The sequence below is a fragment of the Drosophila simulans genome, chromosome 2L, assembly GCF_016746395.2.
Source record: "Drosophila simulans strain w501 chromosome 2L, Prin_Dsim_3.1, whole genome shotgun sequence".
Classification (NCBI taxonomy): Eukaryota; Metazoa; Arthropoda; class Insecta; order Diptera; family Drosophilidae; genus Drosophila; species Drosophila simulans.
Genome location: NC_052520.2, coordinates 2,224,244 through 2,251,632, shown reverse-complemented (window position 1 = coordinate 2,251,632; position 27,389 = coordinate 2,224,244). Strand labels below are relative to the sequence as shown.

Below are 27,389 nucleotides of genomic sequence, written 5' to 3'. Positions count from 1 at the left end.
TAGATAAACTATGTTTTATTTGCTTTTGAGGGGTAGTTCACAGAGCCCATTTCATGGACCGAAAATGGCAGCTCCTGGGACTGGGTTTCGTCCTGGGAGTGACTGCGCTCTGTGCATCCTTCGTGGGTGGAATGTATTTTCAGCACACAGATGCCAGAAAACGGCTGCGGGAATTAATACAAACGGATCCCTATGCCTACTATCTCAGTCCCAAAATTTATGAAGTGGTAACCCATGTAAAGTAATAGAAAATAAGATAACTTCAATACATTTCCCCAAACCAGTTTACTTTCTTTGAGACCAATAATGAAGCCGATCACCGGATGAGGCAGATCATGAAGTTTGGGTTCCCTGGCCTGGACGACTTGCGTCTTTATAGTGACTTCGTCCTCTCCTACGATCGCCGAAACCGAGTGGCCCACTGGGTGTGCGAGCATCTCCAAGCGGACAGCATACATCCCAATCGAGGTAGACGTGGTCGCAACCCATACCAGCCGGATTTGAGTGTTCCCTCCAACTTCCGATCGGAACTGAGCGACTATCGGAGATCTGGATTCGACCGAGGACACTTGGCAGCCGCAGGGAATCACCATCTGCAGCAGAATCACTGCGAGGATACGTTCTTCCTAACGAATATTGCCCCACAAGTGGGGCAAGGCTTCAACCGAGGCGCGTGGAACAACTTGGAACAATATGTTCGAAGTCTGGTCCACCGATTTGGATCCGTTTTCGTGTGCACTGGTCCACTATATAAGCCCAATCAAAGGGCGGGAGGTAAATGGGCCGTGGAGTACGAGATGATCGGACTGAATATGGTTGCAGTTCCGACGCACTTCTTCAAGGTGATCATGGTGGAATCAAAACTGCAACTGGGTAAACCCTATATGGAGGGCTATGTCCTGCCCAATGCTCCAATCCCAGATGGCCTGCCACTACGATCGTTTCTCTGCGACATCCGGGAGATTGAGCACTACGCAGGTCTCAAGTTCTTCGATGGTCTGAGGAGGAGTGCCCTGTTTGGCAGCAATTATCCAAGTGAATCGCGAGTTTTTCGCGAATTCAGTTAGTGGACAGATCCCAATTGTTAAATATATATTTAACTTAACTGCAAGCAGGCTTTCTTTTACCGACTGACATGTCGACAAATTGTTACATTACACACTTCATCAAAGAAACACTATACGAAATTATTGTAAGGCCCACTTATGTCCTTTCACGAATCAAGTGTTCATCAGTGGGCTTTATGTGCCCTTGCGGGAGTAACCGGGTTTGTGTGTGGAGCCTTTGTCCAACAAGAGGCGTCCATAAGGCAGCTCCTCCAGCAGATTCGAAGGGATCCCTATGTCTACCATCACCGTCACAAGTTATATCCCATGGTGAGCGATATGGAAAAGTTAGAAATGTTTGTATGATTTCATTTCTAATATTTTCACACAAGTTATCCACCTTTGGGACAGACCATGAGGCCCGTTTGTGGAATCGTCCTACTTCATTGGCCGACAAAATCAGGGAGCTGGTATTATCACCGATCCTCGATTTCGTTAGTGCTGTGGTGACGCGGAAAACGGATTCGGCAACCACAGCTGATCTGCTGGACCTAGTCAAGTACGGACTGCCCAGCACAGAGAACTTGTACGTCCATAAGGACTACGTGGTTTCGCAGGACCTGCACACGAACAGCGCTAGATGGATTTGTGAGCATTTCCGTGGGGATTATCAAAGGATATCGTCGGATGAAGCCGGCTATAGCACCATGAATCTCCGCTACAATGATGTGTATGTGCTGAGCTCCGGTTCGATGAGCATCTGCAAGGCGTTCAAGAGGAGAATCTGGAACGATCTGGAGAACTACGTGTCCAGCATGGCCAAGGAGTTTGGCTCAGTGTACGCCTACACTGGACCGATTTACACGCCAACCTGTTACGAGATTGGCAAATGGACCATGAAGTATGAGGTGTTTGACTGGATTCCGATTCCAGTGCCATCCCATTTTTTTAAGGTATTGATCGTGGAGAGTGGAGTTCCGGGATCCGAACCCTTCATGGAAGCATTTATCATCGAAAACAGCCGAAGGGTTGGCGGCAAGTTGAATGACCACCGCGTCAAAGTAGGCGAAATAGAGCGTTACACAGGACTGCGATTCAACAAGATCATGCAACCCGTAGTCCACTTCGGGAAGGACTCCATTACGGTGGACACCAGGGCCTGGGCCCGCAGATTGGAGGAAATTTCGGAGCCTTTGGTAACATTTCCTCCCGACCAGAAATTAAATCTAATATAAAACACTGAATGTAAGTTGTAATAAGGGATATTTTAATAAAATTGTAAAAATATACATAGTAGTTTTAACTTTGATTATATCTTATTCACTTATTTATTTTAAAACATCGTACTTAGTGACGTCACTGTATTCTATTGCACCACCTCACACTAACATAACTCGCAGCTGTTCGCTAACAGCAGCGCTGTTAAATTCAACATGAGTATCGAAACGGCGATGACAGACAAAAGAGCATAATCGATTGACATTCGATTTTCCACTGCCGATTACCGATAGCTTACGTGGCAAGGCAAAAAGAGCAAAAAAGATCGAATTAGGGAACTGACGTGGAAGTTCGTTTAGCTCGAAATTATTCTTGTTTTTCAACCAGCGATTGTCCGCCGCGGCCGTCGAGAGTTGAGGCCAATACAGAGTGGACAAAATCGAGGAGTCAGTGGTCAGGAATCCGGCCGAGCAGCCCCCGAAATTGCCAAATCGCCGTGGCGAACTTTGAGCCAATCCGTGTGTGTTTTCTCTTCGTTTTCCGTGAAAGTTGTTTGTTGGCTTAGCGTCGACCCTCTCCGCTAAAACCAAGGTGATTAATCCGGGCCAGAAATGAATCCGAATATGTACGGGCCACCGCCCACGCAGTTCCAGCAGCAACCCCAGTTTGGTGCTCCTCCTCCAAATTCCGGAGGTTGGCCACCGCAGCAACAACAACTACCGCAGCAGCAGCCGCCGCAGCAACAACTGCCTCCGCAGCAGCAGCAACAACAACCACAGTACGGAGCACCACCACCAACGTCGGCGGCATCCCAGCCTTACCTCAATGGCAACTACCAGCAGCAGGTGAATAGATAGCTTTAACCATGGCAGCTTTAACAAGAATTGGAAAACAATCCCGCTGCACTCGTCAAATATATGTGTATTCCCTTCAACTTCATTCTGGCGATAGCCTATTGGGCTAGTTGATAATAAGAATAGGGTTAGAATCTGAAATGAATTGCAGAATTACGTTACTCTTTTGAACCAATTGGCCACCTTGATATTGAGATGAAGTATCTCGGTTTAGGTACTCCTGTGCGTATTGTTAAGTTTAGAAATTTCGGCTGATAAGCAGCTCCTAGCACTTCATTCAGTAAAAGAGGTCATCCGTGATTTCATAATAGAAGAGTGAAGCTGAGCTTGTAGATAAGAAAAATGAAGTGAAATTAATAAAAAAAACATTCTCTTTTGCAGTTGGCCACGTCGATGGGAGGTTTGAGTGTGGGTGGCGGTGTCGGTGGGGCCAATCCCCTGAAGCCACCACTCCCCCAAGGAGCTCCCGCTGCTGCGGCACCACCGCCAACCGGTTTCAATCAGTTCAACTCTAATGCGGCACCCCCTCCGACTAACAACAACAATGCTGCATTCGGTGCTCCACCACCGACGCAAGCTGGAAGTTATGTCAACGGAGCACTACCGCCCAGCAGCACTCCACAAAGCGTGGCCAGTGGGATTAATCAGATGAGCTTGAACAGCGCCACTTTGGCGGGACTGCCGCACATGCCGCCTCCGAAAGCGGCAACACCGGGAGCAGCACCTGGTCAGCCTCCGATTCCAGCAGCTGGATCTACTTCTCAGCCGCCTCTACCCGGACAACCGCCACTTCCCGGACAGCCACCCTTTTCCGGTCAGATTCCCACATCTCAGCCTGCCCCAAGTCCGTATGGAGTACCGAGCTCACGACCGGGTCAACCCCAGCTACCTCCTGGAGCCACTCCTCCGACTTACACGCAACCCGGATTGCCACCTCAGCAGCAGCAGCAGGGAATCCCGCCACTGCAGCAGCCAGGGATACCACAGCAGCAGCCGGGATTTCCCCCACAGCAGCAGCCGGGATTTCCGCCACAGCAGCCTGGACTGCCACCCCTATCACAACCCGGGTTGCCTCCGCAACCAGGAGCGCCTTACGGAGCTCCCCAACAAGGCGGATATCCAGGTGGCTTTCCAGGTCAGGCTCCCGGAGGCTTCCCTGGAGCACCTCCACCACTTCCAGGTCAGCAGGCAGCTGCTCCGCCGCAATTCGGAGCTCCACAACCTGGTTATCCGGGCCAGCAGCCGGGCTATCCGCCACAACCCGGTCAGCAGCCGATGCCTGGATATCCCCCACAACCGGGACAGCAACCAGGTGGACCAGGATATCCACCTCAGCCAGGTGCCGGTTTTCCAGGTCAGCCAGGACGTCCTGGCTTTAATGTAAGTTATTATTGTTATTTGTATCAAGGTTTTGACTAATTACTTTAAAACTATTTTAGCAACCTCCCATGCCAGGAGCAGGAAATATGTATCAACAGGCTCCTCAGGCACGACGCCTGGATCCCGATCAAATGCCCAATCCAATCCAGGTGATGATTGAGAACCAGCGATTGTCTGGAGGACCGTTTGTGACCAACCAGCCAGGATTGCTGCCTCCATTGGTGACCACCAAATTCGTGGTTCACGACCAAGGCAACTCTTCACCCCGCTTCCTGCGCTCCTCGCTCTATTGCATCCCCAACACGGGTGATCTTTTGAAGACCACAGCTCTACCCCTGACACTGAATATCTCGCCGCTGGCCAAAGTTGGCGAGGGGGAAATGGAGCCACCGATAGTGAACTTCGGCGAAATGGGACCAATTCGTTGCAACAGGTGTAAGGCGTACATGTCGCCCAACATGCAGTTCGTGGATGCCGGCCGCCGCTTCCAGTGCCTGATGTGCAAAGTAACTTCGGAAGGTATGGGATCTTGCACGCAATGAATGATGCCTAAATTCAATGTTGAACTTTCTTGCAGTTCACCAGGGCTACTATCAGCATCTGGATCACACTGGTCAGCGTGTGGACAAGCATGAAAGACCTGAATTACTGCTGGGAACTTACGAGTTCCTGGCCACCAAGGATTACTGTCGGGTAAGTTATACATATATTCGAAAAACTACTAATAATAATTCTAGACACCAAAATGTGGTGCTTTTAAAAATAGATTTTTTTTTAAATGGAACAGCCTTTCTGAACATATTTCAATAAATATGTTGAACATCTGCTTGTTAATAGATCATGTATTTCCACAGAATGAATATTTGTCTCGGTTGTTTTAAATGAAAATCATGTTTAGATTAGATACACACTGTAAACTGATTTTTAATTATCGCAAACCATTTTCCTTTCCCGCAGAACAATACTCCCCCGGAGGTTCCCGCCTTTATCTTCATCATCGACGTCTCCTACAACACCGTGAAGTCCGGACTGGTTCATCTGCTCTGCTCCCAGATCAAGAACATACTCAAGCATTTGCCTGTCGATCAGGGTCAAGACAAATCCAAGGTGCGGGTGGGCTTCATCACGTACAACAGCACCGTGCATTTCTACAATATCAAGAGCAGTCTGGCCCAGCCGCAAATGATGGTTGTGGGCGATGTCCAAGAGATGTTCATGCCGCTGCTGGATGGATTTCTGTGCCACCCAGAAGAGTCGGCTGCTGTAATCGATGCTCTGATGGAAGAGATCCCTCGTATGTTTGCCGACACCAAGGAAACCGAAACGATTCTGTACCCTGCCATTCAAGCGGGTTTGGAGGCACTGAAGGCATCGAATGCAGCTGGAAAACTGCTGGTGTTTAACTCAACGCTACCCATCGCGGAGGCGCCTGGCAAGCTAAAGAATCGCGATGATCGGAAGCTTCTGGGAACTGATAAGGAGAAAACCGTACTCACCCCACAAACCACTGCATATAACACACTGGGCCAGGAGTGCGTCCAGCAGGGTTGCTCCGTGGACTTATTCGTGTTTAACAACGCCTACATCGACTTGGCCACGATTGGGCAGGTTTCTCGGCTGACTGGTGGCGAGGTGTTCAAGTACACCTACTTCCAGGCGGACGTGGATGGCAAGAGACTAATACAGGATATCATCAAGAATGTATCGCGACCGATCGCTTTCGACGCGGTGATGAGGGTGCGCACATCGGCTGGCATTCGACCCACGGAGTTTTATGGTCACTTCTTCATGTCCAATACAACTGATGTTGAGCTGGCCAGTATTGGTATGTAATCATGGCTTTGGTTTCAAATAGGTTAATAATATTCCTTTCGATTTCCAGATGCCACTAAGTCGATAAGCATTGAGATCAAGCATGACGACAAGCTGGCGCCAGAAGAGAACGTGTACCTTCAAGTCGCACTCTTGTACACCTCGTGCAGCGGCCAAAGGCGTCTACGAGTCCTTAATCTGGCTCTGCGCGTTACAACGACGATTGCGGACGTCTTTAAGAGCTGCGACCTGGACGCGATGATGCTGTTCTTCGCCAAGCAGGCCTGCTTCAAGCTGATGGAGCACTCACCCAAGCAGGTGAAAGACAACCTAATCCATCGATCGGCGCAGATCCTGGCCTGCTATCGCAAGCACTGCACCTCGCCCACCTCCGCCGGCCAGTTGATTCTTCCCGAGTGCCTGAAGCTGCTGCCCCTGTATGCCTCGTGTTTGCTCAAAAACGATGCTATTTCCGGCGGTTCGGACATGACGCTAGATGATCGATCTTATGTTATTCAGTTTATTCTGTCCATGGACTTGAACCAATCCGTCAGCTACCTGTATCCCCGTTTCATTCCCATCCACAACGTTGTGCCCGAGGAGACAGATCTGCCGACTCCCGTTCGCTGCACGCACGAAAAAACGCAAGAGGATGGCGCCTACATCCTGGAGAATGGAGTCCACCTCTTCGTCTGGCTGGGCCAGGCATTGTCGCCTGATTTTGTGCAGTCCGTGTTCGGCGTTCAGGGTCTGCAGCAAATTGCTTTGGAGCGTTTCAACATTGTTCCAGAAACGCCGCTGGCCAAGCGCATACACGGCATCCTAGAGCAGATCATGAAGGAGCGATCGCGATACATGAGGGTGCGTATTCGCAGTGATCCAATTCATTGCCTTCATGCAAATGTTTAATGAACCTAATCTTTTCTTCAGATAACCTGGTTGCGGCAGAATGACAAACTGGAGAGCGTGTTCCGACACTTCCTCGTGGAGGACCGCGGTACAGACGGTTCCGCCAGCTACGTGGATTTCCTGTGTCACATGCACAAGGAGATCAAGGATCTGCTGAGTTAGCACGCCGGCTACTCCGGCACATACAAGCCCGAGCAGCGATGGGCGGACAGCTATTCCCAAAACAGGGCTCGGATGCGTCGTCTGTCGTCCATGCGCAGTCGCCTCGGAAAATAAGAAATGCAAAGGGTTTAGGATCAGAAGCAGAAACTGGCGCTGAGAGCTGTTGGAACTTCAATTATATTTACATCAAAATACATATACATATATATTAATTAATGGCTATCATTTCGAGCGTATCAATTCTTCCATTAATTTTATTAAAGTTTTCACATTTTGCTTTCTTTTACATTATATATATATATATATATTTGTATGTATTTTTTGATCGGCTGCGCTAGAAACGAAACATTTGTTAAACGAGGCAACTGCTTATCTGCAAAATTAGAAAAAATTATTCTCTTATAAAATTCCATGAATATGTTTAATTGTAATTACAAATTACTTGCAAATTTTCCACAGTTGAAAACTGCTAGTTGATTATAACGGATAGTATAAGAGCACTACTTTGTCCACTTCTTTTTTGGCCTAATGTATTTTTGCAATAATTTGTGCGCTGCGCCCTGCTTTTTATCATACTTTATGTCATTGAAAGATTATTATATTATAACCTAAATGTTTCGTGTGAGAATTACTCGACTTATATGGTATATTGCCCTTGAACTATCGAAAGAAATGCAAACACTGCAAAACAAAAACACATTTATTGAGAATGAAAAACGGAATAAAAACTTTATTAAAAAGCGAATCAATTGATTGGTAAGATTGGTAAATCGGATTGATGGGTATTACCTTTTTAACGAATTCTTTCTTTATCGGTTAATGAAGTCTCAGAATTCAGGTCCTTGTGATGTTCAAGCGTCAAGAGTTAGTTGGATTGTCCTTGATCTCCAGATTTCTGCTACCGTCTTAGGATGGCACAAACTAAGTAACTTATTTTATGGAGATTACAAATAAATATATTCGGTTCCTAAAGATGTTCTGATGATAATCACACCGGAAAGAATCCTATCCTTACTTCCTCCGCCGACGACGATTGCCCACTTTTGCTTTCCCCCTCTTATTAAAACTCTTCACCAATTTTCATTGAATGTTTTATATTTTTCCTCTGATTTATGGAGGGGTACAACCGAAATTGCAATAAACTTTCAATTTTGCGTCAGTTATATATTTTATATTTGTATTTTATTAGGCCTTTAAATATCTAAGAATTATTATTATTTGACGTGCACAGTTTACATTTACATAATTTTTATTTTCTTGTTGTCCACTTCTTCTCGGTCTTTATTTTTTTTAGCAGTTAGAAAAGGTTTTTCAACTTCAATGTTCCCGAAATTCAATAACAATTTAAATTAAAACATTGCCTAGATTGAATGTCGCTCCGTGTCAAATTGTCTGTCTGTAATGTGGGTGGGTGCATACTTAAGGTCGAACGTACTAAGGTAAAATTGCGGAGCTCGAGAAACGTTTTGAACTGATTTTCTTTTCGCGCAATCGAATAAATGGAAAGGGCTCGAAAATACTTGACAATCAAACAAAGAATTGAAAAGTTTTGATAAAATATATAAAGGATATTTGACAATAGACAATCGCACGCAGCTTGCCCAGACTTTATCAGAGTTTTCTTGTTGGCGCTTACAATTAGTGCTAGATATATAATTACAAAAACAATGCTGCAGCTTCAAATTTTCCATCATACATTTTGATTTGCATTGCCAGAGAAATCATTAACTAAACTCTATGTGTCGTGGAACACAACTTACTGATTATGATTGCAAAACATTGGCATGTAGGTAGACTGCCCAACAGAACAGGAAAAAATCAAAGGACAATGGAGCGTTTGATTGGTATTATTGAAGTGTTGATAAACATATGTATATTTAAATAGGAATTATGGCTGCTTTATAGTCTCGCTTAAAAAATATATATTACTGAAACAGATATTTGGGGTGGTTGCCATTTAAGAAAATCCTATCGCCCGATTCGGTTCCACTCACAGCAAAGTTTCTAAAACAAAAGCAGCAAAATGTATTCCAGATGTGGGTCTGTATTTCTGTGTGGGGGTGTGTGTGTGTGCTATTGAGAGGAGCGTAGAGGATCAGAGGATCGTCTATTTCGTGAAGGCCATGAACACCGCCCACAGAATTTCGTTCGCATTCGGCTTGGCCGACTCGGTTTCGAAGTCGAGATCCAGCAGCTCCCGCACCCGCTTCATGGCCACCTCGTAATCGTCATCATTCAGCGGCGCGAAGGCGTTCTCGATCACATCGCTGGCGTGCGCCAGGAAGATAAGCGCCAGCATCCGCTTGTCCATGCGCTGTGGATCGTTGACCCACTTGGAGAGCACAGAATCTTGGATCTGAAGTCATACATTTTGGATTCAGTTATAGGATTCTTGAATATATGCAAGTCTAGTTACGCACCTTCTTCACCAGGCGACACTTGACCACATTGTCGCTCAGCGGATGTGTCGTCATATCGAACAGTAGAAAATTTTGCTTTTCCGTTGTGAGCACGCCCTTCTCCACCAGATTTTTGGCCAGACGTTCGCGTACATTTTTCAGTTGGTAGCGTAATTTCAACGGATTCCAGGTTTCACCTGCCACAACAATAGGTTATACAAAACATCCTTGGCTAATAGGCAGGCGCCTAAATACACACCACTAAGATATTCAATCCAGCTCTGCACCGTCTCCGGGGGATCTGTTTCCTTAATGTGTTTAAGTGCCTCATCGAGTAGAACGTCTCCCGTCTGCTGATCCGATTTCAGTATCAATTTCCTGTTAGAGAATTAAAGTTAGCCTGCTTCTGAAAGGATGTCGAAACTATATTTCTCTACATACCTTGTACATAGACCACGTCGCCGCATTCCAGATTTCTCGATCATCACGCGACCTCGCAGTCCAAGTTCTATGAGAATGCATCCGCGCAAGCCGCTTGATATGCAGTCGTTCCAGAAAGATGTGTAGCCCTGAAAGTAATTAAAAATGCTATTAGATTCAAGCTATTTGGGTCTTGATGGGAATCTAAAAATAATGCGTTACTTGCTTTTATTAAAGTTAAATGCGTTTATTAAAGTTTATTAAATTTAAGTGATGGCTATCTAACATAAATGTAAGTAAGAACTTCATTAACAAATGGTTACTGTCTCATGTTTCAAGGTTTTGAAATATATTTGAGCAAGTCTATGGTTTGGCCTTTTCACTTGTGTTGGGCGTAAAAGAAATGAATAATTACCCTGTTGCCGGGGTCGTAAAGCTCCCAGACGAAAGTATTCAGTTGTTAAAACATTAAACACTTGAGTTTGCTTAGGCCTTGCCCACAAAAGTGTATGAAATGTTAGTGTAAAAAAAACACAATGCTTATCTAGTATAAATGAAAAAACGAACAAAAAGAGTTATGTTATAACCACAAACTTAACAAACCTAAAAATCAATTACAAAAATTACTCTTGTTATTAACGCTTGAAAAGCTATGATAATTAGAAGGTACAGATAGATACCTCAACCACGTTTCAATGCCGTTTCGCGATTTTAAAATAATTTATATAACAATCGCTCAGATGATTGATAAGGAATCATTCCGACCGAAAGGTACAATAGTGAATCATTTGCAGGTCCAATAAAAGAACACGTCGCTTATCAGTTCGGCAGTTCGAGATATTGAAATGTTCCTAATGGATGGTATGGGTAGAAGCCAAGTACTTTGTATAATTTCGAAAATGAGTGACGTACGACTGATAAGGAAAGCCCAAAACGGATGAGAGCAAGGCAGAGGAGAGCAGCACTTGGTAGTATGTACTTCCTCAAACAATTAACCAAATGGAGGAAATCTTCGCGATAAGAGCGCTCGGAAAAGGGAATGTAAAACAAAAGCGGGCAACACGTTCCACTGTTTCCAGACCGTATCCCCCTTTTGTGGGTGGGGAGGAGGTGGTGGGGATGGGGGTGTGGGTGGTCACACAAATACACTGCGGGCAAAATGATGAAAACAAATAGACGTGGTGTCAGCCACAAAGGCACATGTGTGCATTCCTATGTGGTACTAGCGAATAGCAATTGAGCGATAAAGCTGTGTGCCAAGTGAAATACAAAAACCGAATTCAATGGAGAAATGCGAATCTGCCTGTTCGCCATAATGGGTCACGTATGGTGATGGTTCGCATTTACGGACATCATCCCGCGCTATACGCAGATTTATGAATATTACAAACGTATGCAAATTAACCACTTATTGGAAAACTCGTTTGACGAAACGATCTCCGTGCTGCGCGGAGTGAAGTTCTCGAAGAGATATGTGTGTATTTATAGCCACAACTGCCAACCGAAGAAGTATTAGAGCGCTATCTTTCCAACAACTAAGAACCTTGGCAAGAATTCTAAGAATCTTTTTGGTTTGGCACTGGAAGGGAAGCAACTGCGTGATAGTGTAACACATAAAATAAACCTATTTGGAGTAGAATAGATTTGTGGCGAATTGTGGCCATGTGTACACACAAATATATCACTTATTTAGGAAGTATAACAAAGTAATACAAAGGGCAAGTAATGGGTTTTATAGATTAGACTGAACGGCTGATTAGACCTTAACAGATGGAGCACACTAGTATTTATGGCAATAACAAAAGTTGTTAAGAAAATGGTGTTGGCAGTCTCGCTGATTGCGCATTAGTCAGCGGCTGGTCAAAAGATTTCATAGTGCATTGCCTAACAAACTGGAAAAGCTAAGAGAAGTGGCTAAGACATGGCTGACCCTACAATCGGAAATTGTATAAAATTTGTATCTGTAGGATAGTGATACTTATGGGATTTACAAAATGTTATGCCCAACATTATCCCCCACAACTGAAGTGATAAGATACCCCCTCTGTATCCAATTTTCACTACGCCCCTGCTGGAAGATGGACTGCGATGCACTTGGGGCCAAACAAGAGGTTGCGAAAGAGAGAAATCGTAAGAGCGACAGAGAGAGAGACGTCGGTTAACAGGTGAAGAAGAAGCACTTGGGTTGCGAAAGAAACCAATTAATTAGTGCATCCCACACAAGCAGATAAGAGATAAGGAGCACACCCACCTCCTTGTCCTTGAGTCCCAGCAGCAGAACCTCCTCCATGAGCGTTAGTCGTGTTTCCTTGGAGTCGCCATCGTCGATGTTGTCCTCCTGGTCCTTCAGGCTGTCCAGTGCATCCTGGTTGTCGTCCGGCGTGTTGGCATTCAGTCCGCCCTCCGCCCCGCCGTTTTCGCGGGGTTTCACCGAGCGACGCACCAATCCGTCGGAGCGATTCATTCCGGAGAGTTGGGTTGTGTAGTCGGGAAGTTCGGATCGATGGAGTTTTGGAGATGTGGGATGCGAGCGGAGCACCTATGTTTTTCTGCTGCTGCTCTTCTTCCTCTTTCCTCGTTTTGTGTGTGTGGCACAATTTGCTGACTCGACGTTGGAGTTTCACAGTGTGTGTGTGTCTGTTTGCGCGAGTGCGGGTGTTTGCGTTTTTCTCTGTGCACTTGTGTCTTGTGTTTTTGTGTGTTGTTGTTTTCACTGACTCTTTTGCGCCCCCTTTATTTTGTATTCTTTTGCACACACGCACTTTTCACACTATCGCAAAAATGCAGGCCCTAAACTGCGTTTCGTTGTTGCTGCTTCGCTCGGTGTTTTTGTCGCTGGGAACTCGACGGTTTGATTTACAATTTTGTGGCCCGTACTAAATGTGCGTTTGCATTGGCCTTGCATTTACTGGGAATATGCGAGTGCCTGCGCGAAATAAGCTTTTTCCTATTATTTGTGTCTTTTGTCGACGTTCCGACGTGACATGCTTTCCGCCTTTTCCAGCACTGGCAATTTTCCAGACCTTAAGTGTTGGATAACGTTTTGCTTCTAGAGCTGCTGTTAGAACGAAATTAATATAACTTTTACTCTTAATTTTTTGTAGTTCAGCTTAATTTATTTAATCGTACAAATTTTGGTTTGAATGATATTACAGTTGTTTGGGAGGAATGCCTCGAAAAGAAAGCCGATATTCAAGCAGGTATCGATTAAAGATTAAGGAGTGAACAAATGCAAAAATAAATAAATTATATCTTTCCGTTAGTTAAGAGCATTACATTGTAACAGTTTTTTATTAAAATGTCCGGACTAATGATTTGGTAATGTTATGAATCCGAACCGATTGTTTGTCCGATAGTTGTAGTCGCTGTATGACTCATCTCTAACAGAAACACAAAACAAAACCTACTACAATTTGTTGCATACTGCCTAAATTCGTCACAAACACTGCCGTTTAAACGTTTATTATGTCCTACTTGACCAATTTCAACAGTGAGACTGCCAAGCAAATTCTTATGGACATTATACGCTGTGTCAATCAGCCGGAAAACTCGAAGAAACTCTCAGAGGCAAAGGCTTCCGCTGGAAAAGAGATGATTCTCATGATGCAGCACGTAAATACCAAGCAAATCAAAACAAATAACCAAATACTTAAACATAATACATTGCAGGTTTTTCCATTGGTGATGCAACTCCAACTGGAGGTCATTAAGGGTCATGGGTTTCCTGGAAACCGCGAGGGATTAGTCCAGTTCTCCCAGCTCATCAGGGAAATGGAAAGGGACGACATGGAAATCGTACGCCTGCGCAGTCAGATCCGCGCCATATACCTGCCCCCCATAGCTATAAACACCACCAACGATATCCTAATCTAAGCGTGGGGTAAATCCCCCAAAGAAGACTGCAATTCTGCCCTCGGTGGGTTTTTTTTATTATTCTTTAAGCGACTTCCAATATTTGTAGCCCCTTTTCATTTGAAGAAACTATATTCATTTTCAATTATACCTTAACGTCTCTTTAAGAAAATGATCTAGAAAATCGTATTTTCAAAGAATATTGAAATACTTCCCTAATACAGAGAGCTAAAACAGGCCACCAAAATAGACTTAAGATTGATGTTCTTATAAAATGCATTTCTTTTGATAAATTTGTGATCTTTTGTGTATTTTTTGTTGATGTACAAATGTTTTTCTTGTTCTTGCTAACAATAAGTAACATGGCAAAGGTTGCTATAAACAATTAAGGATCTGTGCCGTTCCATCGTCAGCTTTTAGGATCTAGGATATGTCGATCAGTCACGGCGATAAATTAAACAGTTTTCTTTCGTACCTATACAATAAGTTCCTTAAGAGCTATACTTTTATGTACACGTCAAGTAGTGAGCTGCTCGTCCAGCCGTCATCTTATAAACAATTAGGCGAGGGTAACTAGTAACAATGTGAAATCCTAATGCGCGCTAGCACCATTTGTGGTGCTGGCATTATTGTTATTCCCGTTTTCGAGGTCTGTAGCCGTCATTTTAGCTGGATTAATGGTTTTTATGTCGTTTCCGTTCAGTTTGTGCTGCAAATGCTGCAGCTGCTGGGCGAGGTGCTCGTTCTCCGCCTGCGTAATGCTCTCAACATCAATGGACATCGACATGGGTGAGTGGGGCGTGAGCGGAGTCACTGGATTGCTGACGCACAACTCCTCAATGGTTGAGTCACTGTTACTTGAGGGCGTCGAGGAGCGTGACCGCACTGGATACGAATCGTCCAGGGGCAGGGCAAAGCCCTGGGTAATCATCAAATCGGCAATATTCAGTTCAGAGTTGTCGGCTGGATCGAATAGTTCCACTCCGGGCAGCGGAGTTCCCTCCTTGGCGGCAGAACTTACAGCAGTGGTTGCCCGTGGACGCTCTTTGTAAGTCACCACTCGTGCAATCAGCTTCCTCCAGTGTGCCACTAAAAATGTTCGGTGTTTAGTCAAAAATATTTCTATCAACTGTTGCTGAAATCATACCCTCTGTCAGCTCTTCGAACTTGGCGATTGAGGACTTCGGCCACGTAATTGGCTCCGTCTGGATGGTAGATTTTACATTGGCCAAGAAGCATTCAACGGCTTGGAACCTAAAAAAGTGAAATATAAATTTATGTCCATCCAATCAGTGGAACATCTTACCTGAGCGTGAGGAAGTCAGTGCGCAGCTCGCAGATATCAGCTGGCGAAATATATTCGCTGTCTCCATAGTCCACGAAGTAGAGATCAATCACCTGCTCCTTTGGATTGTACTGGTTGGGCATAATGTCCACGATTTCTGCGCGATACCACTTCTCGTCGAACTTGAACACGGCTGCCACAATCTGACCCACATATGGAGCAGTCAGCACGTGCTTGGCCCTGTTTTCAGCACTACTATAATAGCTGGTCATCTCCTGGACCATGCTATCCAGCTTCTTGGACTGCGGTCCGATTAGCTGCACCCAGAATTTAGTGGGCGAGGCCACTGCGGAGACATAAACCTCCATTGGCTTGCCCTCGCCCTTGGAGGCCATTAACTTGTCCCTGGGCTGAGTGTGAGAGCTTAGGGATGTCTGGGAGGAGTACATGCTGGACGCAATGCTGTTGGTGGGAGATCTGCGGGGCTCGCGACGCTGTTCCACCTCCTCCATGGACCGCACGAGTTCCTCATCCTCCTCTATCTGATCATCCAACATTTTTCGGGCTATGTTCACTTGCTTTTGATTGCCGATAATCGTAATCTTGGCCTTCCCATTCCGCCCATTTAAATCGATATTCAGCTTGGCCAGCGAACTGCTCCGGATCTCCTGGAGGAGCTCGCCGCCGCGTCCATTAATTTTGCTGGCCAGCCTCTGGGGCACCTGCAGTTCCACTTTCACCACGGGCGCACGTTCAATCTCCTTGATCAGCAGGGCTCGAGCCGCCTTAACCGCATCGGGAACGCCGCTAATGTCGCAGAATTTGTGGCCACTGTCTTTGTCCCTAGAGAAGAAGAATTTGATTCTTGTTAGTCAGGTTTAATTCATGGGTCGATAATTTTCAAATCCAATTACCGTAATCTTATCTTGGCCTGGGTCTTTTCTTCAATTAGCTTCATATTGGATCCACCGCGACCCATTATCAGGGGCACATGCTCGTTGTCCACGACGAGTTTGAGGCACACTTCCTTTTGGGGCTTCTGTTCCTCCGTCTGTCTTCTAATCCCGGATGCCGGCCGTTGGCCACCTGAGTCCGCTTCCTCCTCGTCGTTTCGAGTCTTGAAGTAGGCATATAGCATGGCGCCCCCAAGGGAGCAGAGTCCGAAGCCCAGGAGTAGTTTGTAGGTGGGAGTGGCACCGAAAGGCGTGTTACGCAACATGCTGGCGCAGCTTTTGTGGGTGGATGTGGGTAGAGCTGGGTGTTTGGAGTCTGCCTTGCGAGGTTTTCGAAAACTGAAATTAAATATTTCTGGTCACTACATTACATATCAGTACGAGCAACTAAATACCACTGAAACAACTTAAAAATAAATGAAAAGCATTAAGACCCCTCTTCAAGGCCTCTTTAATATGTTAATATCATTGCGTGTGCTTGGGAACACAAAAATAGAACAAGTTCAAGACCATCTGATGTCCCACAAGTCGACTGGTTCGAGCATTAATGTCGTCTTATGGAATCAATAGAGGTCTATGGGTAAGCAGTATTGATGTACACTCCCCCTTTTCTTATGCAATCCTATCACTCACTGGATATCAGTTTTGACAAATAGCCCAAGACAAGCAATTCTAGCCGCAAACAAACAAATTTTGGCACACAATTCGCGAGTGACTTCATAATTGAAATTGCTTAGGTAGACAGTGCACGGAATAAATAGACAAGTGACGCTATTTGGGTACACTAGCCCACATAATTCAGCCACTTACAGCGATTAATGCATTGTCAGGCGGATTTCGCAATTAAACTGCGAATTTTTGTGCCGATTGAAGAATCGAACAATTCCAAGACAAAACGAACAAATACTCCAAAAAGTTGTTTTGAAGGAAAATTCAAGATTTGCTTTAAATGCAAACAAATCTTTTTAAGTACCAATTAAATTAAAGATGGAAAAAATCTTCCAATTTCCTGATAATACCTGCATGCATATGTGTATCTACTATTCCACTTGTTGAGTCTCAATACATCACGATATTTCCGAGCTTTGCACTGGTTCTTGGACAAGTTAAACGGGTTTATGCGCTCATCGGCGTTATCATACCGGTTTAACCTTTGGGCTCCAAGCATGAATGCACTTCCTCCGAGCCAAACCGCCTTTATCTCGAACTGATAAAACGAGTCCCAATTATTTTTGGGCATATGTAAACAAGCCACAAACATACAATGGAGTACATATTATCCACTGACCTTGATCGTGAATTTTTGTCAATGTTTGTTTAAAGTTAACTTAATAGACTGTTGCTTTTTAGATAGCAAAAAGCGCTTAAGCTCAATGAAGCGTTTTATTTGAGAGCCATTCGCTGTTTGGTTTTCACATTTTCATGTCTCGTTTTTCGTTCGAAAAGTCGTTAATTTTATGGCTTAATTCTCGCGGCCGAACTTGATTTCGCCTCTACATTTCAGGCATAACTGAGGAAAACTTTTAGAATCAGACGGCCAGCGCGAATGCGAGAGAGCATCGTCAGCTGTTTTGCGATTGCAATCAATTCTCTCCGTCTCGCTCTCTGTTGTTTACTTTGCCGGTTGATTTGCAAATAGCGAATTGTGAGTTGTAGGAACTGGTAATTAACAGCGGTACTGGCACAAAGACAAATAATGCAAAGCAAACAATGCGTAAATCAACCAGCGGCCATATGTCTGATGAAAAATAGAGAGTCACACACCGAGAGAAAAACTGTAGTATTAACATCAACATTCGCAACACAATCATCATTCTGAATTTAATAAATATTACAAGGATTTTTTGCAACTTTCTTATAATACTAATCCACTCAGAGCACGTACAGTTATATTGTTCTCAGTGTAAAAGAGCGTGGAGAGCGTAGAAGAGCGTAGTGCTAAATTTAGTGGAGTGACATAATGAACAGTTCGTTTCGTTTAAGTTGTGTTTGGGTTCCCCACTTCTTGATTTATAACCGATTTTTGAATGGAAACCAGAAGCTGAAGCATAAAGCTCCAAGTCTGGATCTTCTGAAATGTTTACCCTATTTTGTAATGGTTTTTCGGACGCTCTATTTCCCCGGCGAAACCCATTCAAAAAACGCTGCGTTTTCGATTTTCAAAGGGGTCACGCGGTGAAAATGCCTGAGATGCGTCGAATTTTGTTGGCAAAGTTTCAAATCTTTTCGCACACGAATTTATTGTCTCGATTTCTAAATACAGCCAGTTCAACAAGAAAACACGACGTCACCAAAGGTATTTAATAATCCGCCAAAAGCTATTTGGAGAGACCTTCTTTGATCTTCGCATCAAAATATAAATAAACTTTCAGCTGCGGCTTGAGTATACATATTTGCATTTTGGATTTGTATGCGCTGCAGGCTTTAAACTTGGGAGTTCTTAATGGGAAACCTGTTTTCGGGCACTCAGATTAGACAAAAGCGTCTGGTGTAGACACGAATGAGTTGAAAAGGTCAAGTAACAAAATATCGCTATTTTCAAAGCTATCATCTACAAATAGTTAATATTAAAGTGCTGTGCTGCAAATTCCGTAGCACTCACATGCTTTATTGAAATTTGTACCCCCACCCACAACTTACCGTCTTTATATTATATCTTGTGTATCGGCACTGTCTTTTGGTTTAACACATTCACTATATCTTGATTTGTTTGTTCTGGCGTTATCACTTAATGTTATTAACCATTCACTTAAACCCTAAGAGTGGAAGCACTTTTTCTGAACATTTACGTCAGAAACCAACAAAAAATAATAACGCCGCATAAAAACGTGCGAGGCGGTGTGACCGTTATCAGTTCCAACAAGAAAGCTAATAAGTACTACCTGAAAGTGTTGCAAAACACAAAACTTTAACGCTTTCAACTTTCAAAAGAAAAGCGGCGAAATATCTATAGTCCTTTAATGTGCGTCAAATTAGTGTCGTCGTCCCAAGGACCTGTGCCGACAACCGAATAAATAAAAAACTTCCCCATGTTCCAAAATTCCACCGTTCCGCTATCGACGCTAATTTGACGCACATAGTCCTTTATTTGAATGTAAGTATAAAATGCAATTGAGCAGCTAAAAGCTGGTAGGTCATAAACACTAATGCTACGGGCACATCCCTTGTCTAAGTACAATGAACACTTCTGAGTTTGTTTAAGGCGCACGCGTTTGGAACAAATCAACAACTTAATGCATATGCATATGGCCTGGGCGAGTAAGGGCTGTGGATGGTGGGTGCTCCGGACAGCTAGGAGATGTCTCTCAACGTGTTCGGCTTGGTGCCGTCCATGTCGAAGCAGCGGCAATTGCACGACGACACGGGACACTCTGAATTTTGCCTGGCAAATAAACGCGTACTTGGTCAGAACTCAATTAAAGATTGGTAACTTTGAACTCACTTGAACCACTGCATGATGTGCTCGGTGTGTCCGCCGTGGCGACAGGTCTGACACCAGGAGAACCACTTCGAGAAGGGCTTGGTCTGCCAGCCGGGCACGTCGGGCGTGGTGGTCGGGGTCTCCCCATTGCTCATGTTCACCATTGTGCCCATGTGCATCAGGCAGAGCGAGCAGCGGGGCAGGGGTTTCCGGCAGCTGGGGCATGAGGAGAGCCTGTTGGTGCTGGTGGTGGTGCTCCGTGGGCGCGGCTCGTCCAGCAAGGCGTTGGACACAGACTTGCCGCAAAAGTTGCACGACAGAAATACGGTGCGGGAACTGCGGGAGGAAGGGCGGATGCTCTCGATCTTGATGTCCAGCTCGGCCCGCTTCTCCCACAAGCCCCAGCTATTGAGGTGATCCAAGTAGCTGGCGATCCAGTACTGGATGCGCTTGTCCTCGAAAAGCTCTTGCCGGAAGTAGTTGATGGCCACCAGGGCTACCGTCTAGGAAACAGCTCAATTTATATCCAAGTTTTAACACATGTTTTTGTAGTAGCGCACGCTCACCTGCACATCGAAGCTGGTGTCCATGTAGGACTGCAGTATGTCGATTCCGTCCTGCGACTCTCCAGTGAGCAACAGGCCATTTAGATCGCCGCCATCTATGGCCGCCTTGATTTGCTGCGCCACATAGTCAGCCAGCTTGGTCTCCGACAAATATTTGCAGGCGAAGGCCATGCGGTCTGATAACGAAACGCCTTCCTCTTTGAGCACTGCATCAAAATTGTCCTTCTCCATCGTTAGAAAGGAGAAGACAGCCCTTAGGTGTGGATCGTGTATCTGCATGTTGGCGCTGGATCGCTGATTCCGCCACGTGGAACTGCAGCGATCTGCATTGAAACTGGACAAGGCGATGACGGTGATCCTGTACATGCTGGGATCCCTCATGTTGTCCGCCGCCGACGATAGAATGTTGCAGGCATGGAAAATTTTTAAGTGGAACACGCAGATCATGGCTGCCCGGCTGTACTCCTTGTTTGCATATAACTGGTCTATAAAGCGATCCAGCTCCTGTTCAAAGGCCCAACCGCAAAGTTGGAGAGCCAGGTCGCGCTGCTCACTCCTGCATGAAGATTGGTGTTATCACACTTTTCAAACCACAATTCATATAAACTTACCTGTAGCATATCAGTTTGTTGGAGTTGTTGATGCCCTCTGGCCACTGGAGCACCTGAGATTCGATGCGGGAGCTGGCCATCAAGGCCTCCGAGGTGTGTCCCAAGTTAATGCCCAAAGTGGCCTTTAAGCCCGTCAGTCGATCCTCGCTGTAGACATTGTTCAAAGTGGACCACACATTCCGCAGATACGGTGTCAAATGGAGTTCGCCGAATCGCTTGTTATCGGGCTTAATGCCATAATCCTCTAGAGCGCGCTGACGCGTCTCGTCCACCAGATCCAGCTCAAAAAGTTCCGGATTCAGCAGGTCCACATTGAAGGGCGAACCACCAGGAGTGCTGAAGTCCAGGGAGCTCCCGCTATTCGTGCTGCAGCTGCTCGTGGGCTGCTGCTGAGTGGGCGTGGCCGCAGTGGAAGTAGGCGAGGCGGGTGTGTAGAGCGGACGCTGCATCAGTAGTGGCAATTTCCGGCGATTGCTGTGCGCCGTGTGCAAGGTGGCTGGCAGTCGAAAGTCCAGGATGTTCAAAGCATCTGCCAAGAGTAGAGCTCTCTCGAAATCCCTCGAATGCCACGACAGGCAATTAACAAACGAAAACTTTCCACTGTGCTGATATCTAGCCGGAAAGGGGCTAATCTGTCGTTTTACGTGGTAGATCTCTCCGGAATTGTCCGTGTCCACACTCCGGATGTCGTAGAGAGTGATGTATGAGGAATCGCGTTGCAGCGAGGAGAGCAGGCTTGTCCTGGTCGGACACCAAGCGATCTGCAAATGGTTCTTCGAGGACTGAATCTGCCTGAGAGGACTCTTGATATTTCGCGGATCCCACAGAGTGATCACCGAGTCCACATAGCTGCAGAGATAGTTGCCATTGGGGGACACGGAAAGTCCCTGCACTGTCTTTGTTTGAATGCTTTGGCAGGTGGCGTTACTCTCTGCGAAAGGGATTTCAAGATTTCATCAGTGAAGTGGCAATAAAGTAATACTACGTAGTTGAAATATAACCAGTCACGTAATATGTACTCACGCCTTAGATCGAACAGCTTGATCATCTTCTGGCTCATTCCCGCAATGACCGTGCGATGATTGCGATCCCAGCAAATGGAGTTGGCCGACTCGCCGACGCCAAAGAAGTTGGCCGTCTCCTTGGGAACACCACGCTCAATGTCCCAGATGGTGATGCAGGTGTCATTTCGATGGCGATCGTGTCCAATGGCCAGGATATTGGCATCCAGCTCGTTCCAGGCGAGGCAGGTGCACATGCGCTGCTGGCGCGGTGCTACAAGGAAAGAAGAACTGTTAGATGCAGCTAAGAATCGGCGTTGTCGGCCGCCTACTGTACTCCCAGCTGCTATCGTAGGTGTCCCGGAAGTTGCAGATCCCGACTTTGCCATCCGCCAGACCCACTGCAATTATGGGCTGGTCACTGTGGTAGGAGGCTGCCACGCAGCGGGCATATTGATAGCGCGACTCGTTGGCGAGGTAGTTCACGGATATATAAGGCAGGCGACCTGCAAGGGGGCGGTTAAGTAAAGTGGAATAATCCCTTGGGGAAACCCTTACTTTTTTGGCTGTGGTCATCTTTGCGGCGCACTTCGTACAAATGGATTTCCTGGCCCCAGGATACGAATTTGTCGGGAAAATGTGGAAACCAGCTGAGTCCGTGTGTATTGCCGCTCATCGTGGCCGATTTTCCATCGATGTAAAAAACGAATTTTCACTACAGACTAAATTGCGTCGCGTTATCAGTTTGCAAAAACAAAAACGTGAGATAAACACTGCACTACATGGCAAGAAGAAGAGGCGCACACACACTAGCCGGTCGAACAGCTGTTGGCCGCATGTTAGCCAGCACTGGCTCTGTTCGATAATTCGTTTTATCGATAAGCTGGTAGGTGATTTTGTTTTCCTTGTTTTTAAGAAAGCAAACGTGTTTAATATTTACCACTTTCACTTAAAATGCTGCCCAAAACACCAAAACCTGCACTTTGGAAATTCATCAAAGGAAGTGCCAAAACACTGTTTGTCCTCGAGGCAGTTTGCTTTGCAGCCAGCTACGGCGTTTATTACCGCATGAACACGAATCGAGGTGGGAGGATATTTATATAATTATTTTGATCGTTAATAACAATCCACTCCTAGAGTTTCGCCACCACATTCACGAGAACTATCCCTTCGTTCTGGACTATTACTACAAAATTGGTGAAATCGTGGGAGACAGCACAGTGCGACAGGCGGATGCGAGTTATTGGAGTGCTTTGAAGAAAAGCGACTAGAGGAGACCGCTTCCAAAATGCTTAGTAATCCCTACTTTAAGTCCGTTTTGTGGCTGATTGGCTTCGGAGGAATGGGCTACGGCCTAATGGTGCTAACCGAGCCGAACGTCGACAAAATAGAGCGCATCAAAGCCTCCGTTTCAAGTACCAAACTGAGTGCGGATGAGCAGCGAAAGGCTCTGTTTATGAAGAAGCTGCAGGAGGCGTCCACCACCACTGCCCCAATCTACAGGTCATCGGCCGAGAAATAGGATAGTTAGGAACCTTAATCGTCATCAATTTATCAATTTGTTATACTTTTTAAATACAAATGTTAAGCATTTAACCTTAATCGTTAATTGGTAGGGTAGGGTGATTCATTAGAGGGAAATTTGATATCAATTGAAATTTGATTCATACGAGAATGATAAATAGAAAAAAAGGACTTAAAATTACTAAATTATTAATATTCTGGTTTTAAAAGTTTACAGAGCCCTTAACACTTCTGTTACTTTTAACATGATCTGTTAGGAATCTTGACCACCCCTATTTGCAGTGTTCGAAAACGTTCGATTCTCAACACAGCGAATCTTAGCGCAATTGCATTTTAATGGTAATTTAATTTCCATTATTGACAGAGTTTAAGGCAACAAACACGCACACCATGTCCGCGGGAGATTTGCCATTGGTGGCGATGGCCAAGATTCCGCCAACCATCCAGTTTGAGGCCACAAAGAACTTCCACTCGCACACCGAGCAGAAGGACTTGGATAGAGCTTTCCTGGGCTACAAGCGGCGTCCGTGGGTTCGCCAAAAGGCTCACAGGGACACACGCCGGGAGAAGGAGATCCTCAACGGCCTGCTGTGCTCTACCAGCGTGGAAACGGACTACGCCAGCACCTGTGTGGACAAACTTATCGACGAGAACATTAGCTATTTGGATTTGGCCTCTCTCACCGACGAAGATTTGGAACTCTTCGGGTTCAAGTGTCGAAAGCAACGGCAACAGCTCCTGGAGATGTTCGACAAGATTCCCAACCAGAATCCCAGTTACGAATACATTTGCAACCATCCTGAAGCCGAATCCTACAACAATCAGATTCTGGGCAATGCTGGCAACCACTTTATGTCCCTGCGTGCCTCTTTAGCGGCCACCAACTACAAGCTGCAGGTTTCCACTCCCGAAGACGTCGTGGTGGGCGACAAACGATATGCCAGCTGCTTTGCCCAGGAAACTCTGAAAAGCGTGAATCAGATCACCGAAGAGATTGCCAAGGATCTCGCAAAAATCGAAGCTAATGTCCAGAACGCAAGGAGCCAGATGAAAGTAGAGGCCAACGAGAGTCACAAGAAGGTGAATATTGCAAGAAATAAGAAAATATTATCCCTTATACAAATTTGCATTGCAGAAGAAGTGGAGCCTGGCTACAATTTTGTACTACACTACCTTGGCTGTGGGATTTTCGTGCGCCTGGATCTGGTGGTGGACCAAGTTCCGCAGTGCTCCCCGAATGGAGCGGATCTCCGTTAAGACTTAGAACAAACGCACAACGAAGCATTTAATAGTTGCATTCCCATTTTCTCATAGGACCTAAGTTTATAGAATTCACGTATTACTTGGTTAAGCATTCGCATAATCTCAAGCTGTAATGAAGTTTTACTGCCCAATATGAACATTTGATAGAAACCATATGTTGTATTAAGTTGAAAAATTGTTTAATTTATTGCCTTAAACTGACTTCTTCGGCGAGGAGAAGAAACCCCAGGTGGACATAGGAATCCACGTGCTCGGGAAATTCCCATAAAGTTGTTTGCGCAATGAGCTGGCTTCTTTCAGTCGAGTGAGCAATGTTTCCTATAAGAAAAGTAACATGATTATATTTAAGATGGTAAAAGCTATTTGAGAAATTAATCTGTGGTTCTTGGAATTTTCATACATATTAAAAGGACTGTTTTTAACAGAAAGGAGCTTTATTAATCCTACCGGCAACTTCCATTTTGACCAGAGCCTCCTTCTCATATCTTTCGGATAGCTCCTTTGCGAAAACCACGAATTGCTGCAACTTCCAGGACCTGTAGAATATCGTATCCGCTGCAGATCCCGGTAATTTGAATATACCTCTCAGTTGTCTAAGGATTTCCTTTGTATTATTTGCGATATCCCCGAAAATAGAGACTATGATGGCCAACTTGTTGCAGGGCAGTTGTAGATCATCCGGGTAAAGGGAGCTGCCTTCATTATGGCTCTTCTCCAGACACTTGGTCTTCTTGGCTTCGATAGTATAGCAAATGGAGGTGCCCCGCTGTTGGGCCAGCTGCCATTTAGCATAGTTATCCTGGAGTTGTTTGACTATGGCCTCCAATCTCGTTTTGCAGGTGGCCAAATTCGCGTCGTGACTCGTGGGCGATTGCAGGCGCTGGCTGTCCAAATCTGCAAACGATGCAAAGAAATAATAAGCTAATTTTGTTCTTGGAGGCAACTTACATCGAACTGGTGTCAAGGATCCATTAATATTCGGTTCACTTGCTTTTTGCGGCGTTTTATTCGCTTTGGTCATTTTGTAAACAATGTTGTTTACTTCAGCAAGTGTATGCACACCACCTAGTTGGGAAATACGTTCAACATATGCTGGTACAGCTTGAGCGCTTATCAACACTAATGGTTTCTAATATCGATAAATGAATATATTCCATGTTGGCATTTATAAATATATAACTACTTGAATGGAGAATGGACATTTTGACATTTATTTCTTAATCGTTAGGTGTTTTCCTTAGATGCAATAAATCAATTGCTTTGGTACACACAATTGAAAAGCTTATCATCGATATGTTTCGACCAAATCAATGTTCACACACCACATTCAGAAAAAAGTAAAGCTCGTCAAAAGTGCCGGTAATTGTCTGTAGAAATCCTTCATTTTGCTTTGAATTTTCAATCAGATCACTGTTTAAGCCAAATTCAAAAAGATGTTGACCTGGACACCACTTGAATCTAATCCCGAGGTAATAACTTTACCAGTAAAGATCTTGGCTACCGCACTTCCAGTTGCACATTCATTGTTTCTTTGTTACAAAATGTCGGCTTCCTTTGGATAATAATGTGAAAAGACGCCATTAAAACCTTCCCATTCCCACTTTTCCAGGTTTTGACCAAGTATATACATAAACTGGGCGTGTCGCCAGCCTGGTCGGTAACTGACGTCATCGGATTGGAAGATGACACCTTGGAATGGATTCCGCGTCCCGTAAAGGCGTTCATTTTGCTCTTTCCGTGCAGCGAAACCGTGGGTTTAGCTTAGACTTCCTTCTTATCTTATTATCCTGGCTAACCAGGTTCCATTTTCAGTATGAGAAGCACCGCGCCGAGGAGCACGATCGGATCAAGGAGTTGCAGGAGCAGCATCCCGACGATCTCTTCTACATGCGCCAGTTCACCCACAACGCCTGTGGAACCGTCGCCCTTATCCACAGCGTGGCCAACAACAAAGAGTGAGTCCGTCAAAGTTTTTCTATATAAGATAGTTTATAATCGTATCTGTTACAAAATATAATCTTTATGCAGAGTGGACATAGACAGCGGAGTACTGAAGGACTTCCTGGAGAAGACAGTTTCCTTGTCCCCGGAGGAACGCGGAAAGGCCCTGGAGAACGACAAGGAGTTCACCGCCGATCATCAGGCCTTGGCTCAAGAGGGCCAGACCAATGCCGCCGATCATGAGAAGGTGATTCACCACTTCATCGCGCTGGTGAACAAGGAGGGTACTCTGTACGAGCTGGATGGCCGCAAGTCCTTCCCGATCAAGCACGGACCGACTTCGGAGGAGACTTTTGTGAAGGATGCGGCCAAGGTCTGCAAGGAGTTCATGGCTCGCGATCCCAACGAAGTGCGCTTCACCGTTTTGGCCCTGACTGCGACCAAACAGTAGGGTGTAACTAGTCCCATAACTCAGAACCACCAAGATCCCAGATCTGCCAGACTATACATTTATATATCCAACATATTTTAAACCAGGCTGCAAAGGCGAACGAAGCCCCGCCTTTCAGCCGGCCAATAGTTTACGCATATTTATTCCGCATTGAGCCAAAGCCGCATATGTATTGGGAACACCATGATTGTTATTAAAGAGTGCACTCTAGCTTGATGCTAAGCTTATACTGAACACCACACGGCTTTTATTTCTTAATATACCTATATTTAAATATAGGCTTGGCTGTTCAAACTCCCCCTTTGTCCACCACCACTGTAC

General features: G+C 45.3%; 12 protein-coding genes across 18 annotated transcripts; 8 read left to right on the top strand and 4 right to left on the bottom strand.

Moving 5' to 3' along the window:
- Nucleotides 1–2: 2 nt before the first annotated feature.
- LOC6730676 (endonuclease G, mitochondrial) lies at nt 3–1,067 on the top strand. The gene is made up of 2 exons (XM_002077810.4): nt 3–227; nt 285–1,067. Exons 1-2 carry the CDS (start codon nt 54–56, stop codon nt 1,065–1,067), a joined length of 957 nt encoding a protein of 318 aa, XP_002077846.1. The 5' UTR covers nt 3–53.
- A 62-nt stretch (nt 1,068–1,129) lies between these two features.
- On the top strand, nt 1,130–2,337 carry LOC6730675 (endonuclease G, mitochondrial). Its single transcript, XM_002077809.4, has 2 exons — nt 1,130–1,376; nt 1,439–2,337. The coding sequence occupies exons 1-2, from the start codon at nt 1,206–1,208 to the stop codon at nt 2,279–2,281; spliced, it is 1,014 nt and encodes a 337-aa protein (XP_002077845.1). The 5' UTR covers nt 1,130–1,205; the 3' UTR covers nt 2,282–2,337.
- Nucleotides 2,338–2,519: 182 nt separating this feature from the next.
- LOC6730672 (protein transport protein Sec24C) lies at nt 2,520–8,060 on the top strand. Its single transcript, XM_016179170.3, has 7 exons — nt 2,520–3,109; nt 3,500–4,498; nt 4,558–5,017; nt 5,076–5,191; nt 5,456–6,323; nt 6,381–7,171; nt 7,241–8,060. The coding sequence occupies exons 1-7, from the start codon at nt 2,876–2,878 to the stop codon at nt 7,379–7,381; spliced, it is 3,609 nt and encodes a 1,202-aa protein (XP_016023115.2). The 5' UTR covers nt 2,520–2,875; the 3' UTR covers nt 7,382–8,060.
- A 1,152-nt stretch (nt 8,061–9,212) lies between these two features.
- LOC6730671 (Golgi phosphoprotein 3 homolog sauron) lies at nt 9,213–13,510 on the bottom strand. Its single transcript, XM_016179421.3, has 6 exons — nt 13,330–13,510; nt 12,452–13,258; nt 10,222–10,349; nt 10,040–10,158; nt 9,802–9,977; nt 9,213–9,737 (listed from the first exon to the last, which is right to left on the bottom strand). Exons 2-6 carry the CDS (start codon nt 12,662–12,664, stop codon nt 9,489–9,491), a joined length of 885 nt encoding a protein of 294 aa, XP_016023114.1. The 5' UTR covers nt 12,665–13,258; nt 13,330–13,510; the 3' UTR covers nt 9,213–9,488.
- LOC6730670 (protein C10) lies at nt 13,261–14,345 on the top strand. Of its 2 annotated transcripts, XM_039298496.1 has the most exons (3): nt 13,261–13,400; nt 13,692–13,812; nt 13,870–14,345. In XM_039298496.1, the coding sequence occupies exons 1-3, from the start codon at nt 13,369–13,371 to the stop codon at nt 14,071–14,073; spliced, it is 357 nt and encodes a 118-aa protein (XP_039154430.1). In that variant the 5' UTR covers nt 13,261–13,368; the 3' UTR covers nt 14,074–14,345. The 2 variants fall into 2 exon arrangements, with proteins under 2 accessions (XP_039154430.1, XP_002077840.1); XM_002077804.4 differs by lacking the exon at nt 13,261–13,400 and having other exon boundaries at nt 13,666–13,812.
- On the bottom strand, nt 14,317–19,164 carry LOC6730669 (tudor and KH domain-containing protein homolog). 5 transcript variants are annotated; one of them, XR_006542198.1, is made up of 6 exons: nt 17,101–17,252; nt 16,252–16,629; nt 15,359–16,180; nt 15,200–15,306; nt 14,528–15,141; nt 14,317–14,475 (listed from the first exon to the last, which is right to left on the bottom strand). XR_006542198.1 is itself a non-coding variant. In XM_016179418.3 (5 exons), exons 2-5 carry the CDS (start codon nt 16,554–16,556, stop codon nt 14,645–14,647), a joined length of 1,731 nt encoding a protein of 576 aa, XP_016023111.1. In that variant the 5' UTR covers nt 16,557–16,629; nt 18,931–19,164; the 3' UTR covers nt 14,317–14,644. The 5 variants fall into 5 exon arrangements, 4 of the variants coding, with proteins under 4 accessions (XP_016023111.1, XP_016023112.1, XP_016023110.1 ...); XM_016179418.3 differs by lacking the exon at nt 17,101–17,252 and adding an exon at nt 18,931–19,164 and having other exon boundaries at nt 14,317–15,141; XM_016179419.3 differs by lacking the exon at nt 17,101–17,252 and adding an exon at nt 17,579–17,795 and having other exon boundaries at nt 14,317–15,141.
- A 192-nt stretch (nt 19,165–19,356) lies between these two features.
- Nucleotides 19,357–22,583, bottom strand: LOC6730668 (GATOR complex protein MIOS). Its single transcript, XM_002077802.4, has 7 exons — nt 22,448–22,583; nt 22,222–22,395; nt 21,912–22,163; nt 20,889–21,819; nt 20,278–20,833; nt 19,733–20,214; nt 19,357–19,672 (listed from the first exon to the last, which is right to left on the bottom strand). The coding sequence occupies exons 1-7, from the start codon at nt 22,563–22,565 to the stop codon at nt 19,582–19,584; spliced, it is 2,604 nt and encodes an 867-aa protein (XP_002077838.1). The 5' UTR covers nt 22,566–22,583; the 3' UTR covers nt 19,357–19,581.
- Nucleotides 22,584–22,739: 156 nt separating this feature from the next.
- Nucleotides 22,740–23,485, top strand: LOC27206528 (protein CEBPZOS). The gene is made up of 2 exons (XM_016179171.3): nt 22,740–22,973; nt 23,027–23,485. Exons 1-2 carry the CDS (start codon nt 22,844–22,846, stop codon nt 23,158–23,160), a joined length of 264 nt encoding a protein of 87 aa, XP_016023108.2. The 5' UTR covers nt 22,740–22,843; the 3' UTR covers nt 23,161–23,485.
- On the top strand, nt 23,178–23,485 carry LOC123327013. Its single transcript, XM_044923922.1, has one exon. It carries the CDS (start codon nt 23,178–23,180, stop codon nt 23,409–23,411), a length of 234 nt encoding a protein of 77 aa, XP_044779857.1. The 3' UTR covers nt 23,412–23,485.
- Nucleotides 23,486–23,664: 179 nt separating this feature from the next.
- On the top strand, nt 23,665–24,831 carry LOC6730665. Of its 2 annotated transcripts, none has more exons than XM_016179172.3 (2): nt 23,665–24,493; nt 24,552–24,831. In XM_016179172.3, the coding sequence occupies exons 1-2, from the start codon at nt 23,804–23,806 to the stop codon at nt 24,675–24,677; spliced, it is 816 nt and encodes a 271-aa protein (XP_016023107.1). In that variant the 5' UTR covers nt 23,665–23,803; the 3' UTR covers nt 24,678–24,831. The 2 variants fall into 2 exon arrangements, with proteins under 2 accessions (XP_016023107.1, XP_002077835.1); XM_002077799.4 differs by having other exon boundaries at nt 23,668–24,493; nt 24,549–24,831.
- A 7-nt stretch (nt 24,832–24,838) lies between these two features.
- On the bottom strand, nt 24,839–25,797 carry LOC6730664. The gene is made up of 3 exons (XM_016179415.3): nt 25,625–25,797; nt 25,124–25,570; nt 24,839–24,994 (listed from the first exon to the last, which is right to left on the bottom strand). Exons 1-3 carry the CDS (start codon nt 25,695–25,697, stop codon nt 24,861–24,863), a joined length of 654 nt encoding a protein of 217 aa, XP_016023106.1. The 5' UTR covers nt 25,698–25,797; the 3' UTR covers nt 24,839–24,860.
- A 187-nt stretch (nt 25,798–25,984) lies between these two features.
- LOC6730663 (ubiquitin carboxyl-terminal hydrolase) lies at nt 25,985–27,302 on the top strand. Its single transcript, XM_002077797.4, has 4 exons — nt 25,985–26,145; nt 26,286–26,426; nt 26,489–26,631; nt 26,705–27,302. Exons 1-4 carry the CDS (start codon nt 26,110–26,112, stop codon nt 27,066–27,068), a joined length of 684 nt encoding a protein of 227 aa, XP_002077833.1. The 5' UTR covers nt 25,985–26,109; the 3' UTR covers nt 27,069–27,302.
- Nucleotides 27,303–27,389: the final 87 nt, after the last annotated feature.